The 4,765-nt window shown below is 45.9% G+C and overlaps 1 protein-coding gene across 1 annotated transcript; it reads left to right on the forward strand.

The window, feature by feature from the left end:
• The first annotated feature begins 1,052 nt into the window (after positions 1-1,052).
• LOC123051818 (translation initiation factor IF-2-like) lies at positions 1,053-2,949 on the forward strand. Its single transcript, XM_044474797.1, has one exon. It carries the CDS (start codon positions 1,325-1,327, stop codon positions 2,246-2,248), a length of 924 nt encoding a protein of 307 aa, XP_044330732.1. The 5' UTR covers positions 1,053-1,324; the 3' UTR covers positions 2,249-2,949.
• The last annotated feature ends 1,816 nt before the right edge of the window (positions 2,950-4,765 follow it).

The raw sequence follows: 4,765 nt of genomic DNA on the forward strand, positions 1-4,765 counted from the left end.
GTTATGACGGGTCTGTGGCGTGCGAGGACGTCGAAACCCGCTACCATTTTTGTTGGGCTCCTCTTTCAGAAGCACACTTTCTTTATCGAAAAGCACATTTAGCAGAAGGGAAAATCTGTGTATGAAGGAGAACCATATTTTGAGAAGAAGAAAACAACAACATCAATACAGGTCAAATTTAGTAGCTTCAGAAATCTATGGCCTAACCCGCTCCGCCACTGCCAACCAAATTTGGAGAAGCTGGGTGCCTCTCAAATGCAAAATTTTCGCCTGGCTGGCCTCCCAATATCGGCTTTGGACCTCGGATCGTAGAGCTAGACACGGGCTACAAGAGACTACATCGTCTTGCTTCACGTGCGAGCAGGAAGAGGACACTGTTGATCACATTCTAATCCAATGCGTCTACGCGAGGCAAGTTTGGCACGGATGCTTCGAGGCCCTACAAGTCAACATCCAAACCCCAAACTATGACGACACTTTCATGGCATGGTGGGAGAGGTCGCGTGCCTCCTTTCATGGGAAGATCAAGAGCGGGTTCGACTCCTTCGTCATCGCTGCCGCAGATCGGACAATAGCAAAGGAACACTAGGGTGTTCAATAGGGATGACCAATTCAGACCGGACAGTAGCTTAGTGCTTAATATCCTTGAAGAGATAAAGCAATGGAAATCGGCGGGAGTAGGAGTTGAGGGTTTAGCTAGGTTTGTGAGAGAGTAGGCTTTGGTCTTCCATGTTTGGAGTTGAAGTTCCCGTCTTGACGACTCGTCGTCTCGAACGGCCTCTTGTAAACAACTTTTCTCCCTTCTATAAAAATACGGTACGCTTTTGGCGTACTCTCGAAAAAAATTATGTCATTTCCTAAAAAACAATTATGCGGTTGATACACCTCATTTTGGGATATGCTTAGGACCAATACAAACTAAAATTGATTTTTGTACCACCGAATTTCCGTAAAGCCAAATTAGCAATGAATTTTCTATCTGCCTTTACCATCCTCTTCCTATTTATATGATAGAAATTCGTCAATAGGATGCAGAGGCGTCCAGGTTTTTTAACTGAAGAAATCCTATTTATGGACTGAGAAACTGAAGACGTTCTACTACTTCTTTCTTCAGTTAAAAACAGCTGGATTAACAGCGCGTGAGATTGCCGCGGTCGAGCTTGAGTTGGATCCCAGTTCCAATTCAGCCGGCGACAGCTCCAATCCGAGTTGGGCAAGAATCAGGAGCTCTCCCCTGAATAAATGGGCGGCGCCGGTGGGAGCAGCAGCGCCAATTCGATCTGCTCGCCCACCTTCCCGATCTCCAGACCTAGGCACGCCATCGATGGCGGCCAAGGTGCTCCAGCTCCGCAGCGCCGACGGCAAGGTGCTCGTCGCTCCGGCGTGGGACTATCGTCCGGCCGCCGCCCAAGCCCTCCCGCTGGAGATGCGGGTGCCCTCGCGCGCCCTCGAGAGGGTGCTCCAGTACTGGACCAAGCACAGCCTGGCCAAGGCCACCGGTGAGTCCCGGGAGTCCCTCGCCCGCTGGGACGCCGACTTCCAGCGCCGTCTCGACGAAGACGGCATCGCCAAGGAGGCCGCCGCAGCCGTTCAAGAACTCCGCCGCCACGGCGTCCACCATGGAGGGCGTCCCCGTCGCCACGCCGGCACGGGCGCATCTGGTGTCGCTGCTCCAGCCACCGCCACCCGTGCTGATCCCGTCCGTGCCTGGTGCCAACTCGTTCACCACCTCAAGGGTGTCGACCACGGAGAACCTAGCCCAGCGCCGACGGCGCCCATCACTTTCCATGCCTCCGATATTGCCGTCGCCGCGCGCCCTGGGCCTGCCACCACCTTGCCGGCCGCTGCTGGTGCTCAACCCGTTGGTGTCCGGTGCGCCATCCGTGCCCGTGGACGCCAGATGGCTGAAGACGAGGAGTCCGCTTGCCACCACCGCAAGCTCCCGGCTTCCAAGCCTCGCTCTTCGGTCTGCCTGCCTGCCACTGCTGCTGCGCCCGTGAAGAAGGTCTCTCGTCAGGTCGCTTCCAAGGCTTGCTCTTTCGTCGGCTCTACACCACTGCCTGCCACTGCCACTGCTGTGAAGAAGATGACTCCAGCAGCTTCAACTCTGCGCGCAAGAAGGGGGATGGGGGAGCTCAGCTGCAAGGTTCCGAAGCAAAACCAATCGCCATTGCCTGTCATTGCTGTTGCAGCACCAATGAAGCAACCAATTCCTTGGCTGCGTCCAGTGGTATCACGCCTTCCCTAGTCTTTTAGTTGCTTCCTAAACCATGCACACATAAGTTTCATTTAATCTTTGCATCTCTAGGTTCTGCACTTACTTACCAAGATTTCTAGTGTTCTTTGAATCCCGTTCAGTCATTAGTAATTTTACTAGAGTGTCAGCAGAGTCTCCATCTAGTCTAGGCAGCAAAAACCTTGTTAAGATGTGTACGACATAGTTACCACTGCATCCATACCTGGTCCTAAGTTAAGGGTTTAAGTAGATAAAGGGCATTTTCAATAAATCAAAAGTAAAGCAGATGAGCCTAAAAATTAAACTCATGTACTGCAATTCCGGCACGAGACAGAGCGTAAAACGCACTCGCCGCCAAATCCAAAATGCCCGTTTGCTACCCGGCTTGTAGCAGGAAAAAGGAGTAGAATTGAACTTGTCGATACACACAGTAATCATGTGAGCTGCCTAGCGTCTGGAGACTATGCTGACTCTCCTGTAAAATTAATCTTGGCTGACTTGGATTCTTAGGCATTGGCGTCATGGTGAGTTAAAGTTGCAGTTTCCGACGAGTAACATTGGTTAGTGAACTCTTGTGTGTATGTGTGGGTGAAGCTTTGAGCTAAGCAAGTCCTCAATGTACCGACTATCAAGTCCTTGATGTACCGACTACCAAGTCATACTGTAATCAGTTTTCAGATATGAATGAAAAATTGTTGGCCTGAATTTGAGCAGAGCATTTGAGTAACTCTGTATTTTTTTTATGTTTCTATGCGTCTTGAAACACTCCGCTGCTCTTGTCAGAAAAGTATGTATACGAGGTACGATCCGATGGATTCACGTATGATTTCACAATCCTTTGTTGAGTTGTGAAGCGCATGGACATGTTTGGCGGAGTTTATGGTTACAGATACAGCAATCTGATTGTCAAGAATGTGAAAAAGGTTGCAGCTGTTTGGCAAATAGGTTGGGTTTTTCTCAGATCATGTTAGCTTTTCACTTGGGTTACAAATGTCAAGAATGTGAAAAAGGTTTCAGTGCAACAGCAGTCTTACGTTCTCTGGCTCCTTCAGAAATTTTCCTGTTCATTTGAATATTACAAATTCCACCGTCCATCCTAACATCTTCACCAAGCAACCAAATATTGCGCTTGTACCATTGGGCATTGCTTGGAATCACTGGATCTAATTTGTTACTTTTAAAGGAGCGACAACATGCTCAGAAGAACCTGATGATATTTAAAACTTTTGCTATCACCTGTCAGGTGATTCATATTCTGGACCCTGAATATGCAGTGCTTGCATTTGCAGTGCATGAAAACTGAATTTTAGGCATATTAAGACAATAATAATTTTGTTGGAACTTTTGCATGCTCAAATGCCAAATCATTCTAGAAGACATAATTTCTTTTTTAAATATATTTTCTCTTCAAGCAAGAATGCTGCCAAGATCTGTGCATCGTGAACAATTTCTCTGAATCCATATGCAAATGTGGTACAGAGCATGCTGCTTTCAGTTTGCTCTGTTAGCACATTTACCCGTGTTTTTTTTTCTCGGGCAGAAAGTACTGGTTTCCTGCTGCATTTTTTCCGTTGTGTGTTCAGTGACGAAAAAATGCCTTTTTCTGCAGTTCTGCTGCATTTTTCTGATGAGTGTTGAATGATGAAACAATTTCCAAGATCTTACTGAACTTATTTACGTATACAAACATATTTTGAACTTATTTACATATACAAACATATTCTGAACTTATTTACGTCTACATTTTCCAAGATCTTTCTGAACTTCTTTCTGGACCATTCTGAACTCTGAAGTCAGTTGTTTTTCTTGTCTGTCGTTTTTCTTTTGGTGTTCCTTCCTAACCTCATCGAACTAGCTAAGTTGCTTGATTAGACTGATGAATATACAAAATCAATCAACCATTCTGAGTTGGAACATGCCAACAACCATGTCCATTGAATGAACAAAAAAAAAATGAATAAAATCACTTTCGCCCAGAAAGATTTTGAGTGAAAGCACATGGAGCTGGACAGCTCGATGTAACATCCTAGTTTTTATTAAATTTGGATGTTAAATAGAATCATCAATGCATATCATATATTATTGCATTTTGGAATTTTTCTCGAATATTTAAATAATTTTTCCAATCGAGAAAACAATAAAAGAGGGGATGAGATGACTTCCTCAATTATAAAAGAGTTGGGAAATTCATTAGAATATTATTTGGAGTTTTTTGGTATTTATTTTATTTGCCAAAAGTGCATTAATTGCATTAGAATATTATTTAGATTAATGTTCACTATGCTCTATTTATTCTATAATGATTTTAAAATTATTGTGGTATTTTTATAAATTAGTTTGGTGTTGTTTTGGACCTCGAAATGTTTTTTGTAAAGGAAAAAAACAAAACACACGCACACACGCAGGCCCAAGCACAGCGCCAGCCAGCCGGCCCGCTCGGCCGAAAGCGGCCCAAGGCCAGCCCCGTGTCCGACTGGCCTTCGAGCCGGCCGCCCGCTCTCACCTCTCTCTCCCTCACCCGCCGACAGT

This window comes from Triticum aestivum, chromosome 2D (genome assembly GCF_018294505.1).
Source record: "Triticum aestivum cultivar Chinese Spring chromosome 2D, IWGSC CS RefSeq v2.1, whole genome shotgun sequence".
Taxonomy (NCBI): Eukaryota; Viridiplantae; Streptophyta; class Magnoliopsida; order Poales; family Poaceae; genus Triticum; species Triticum aestivum.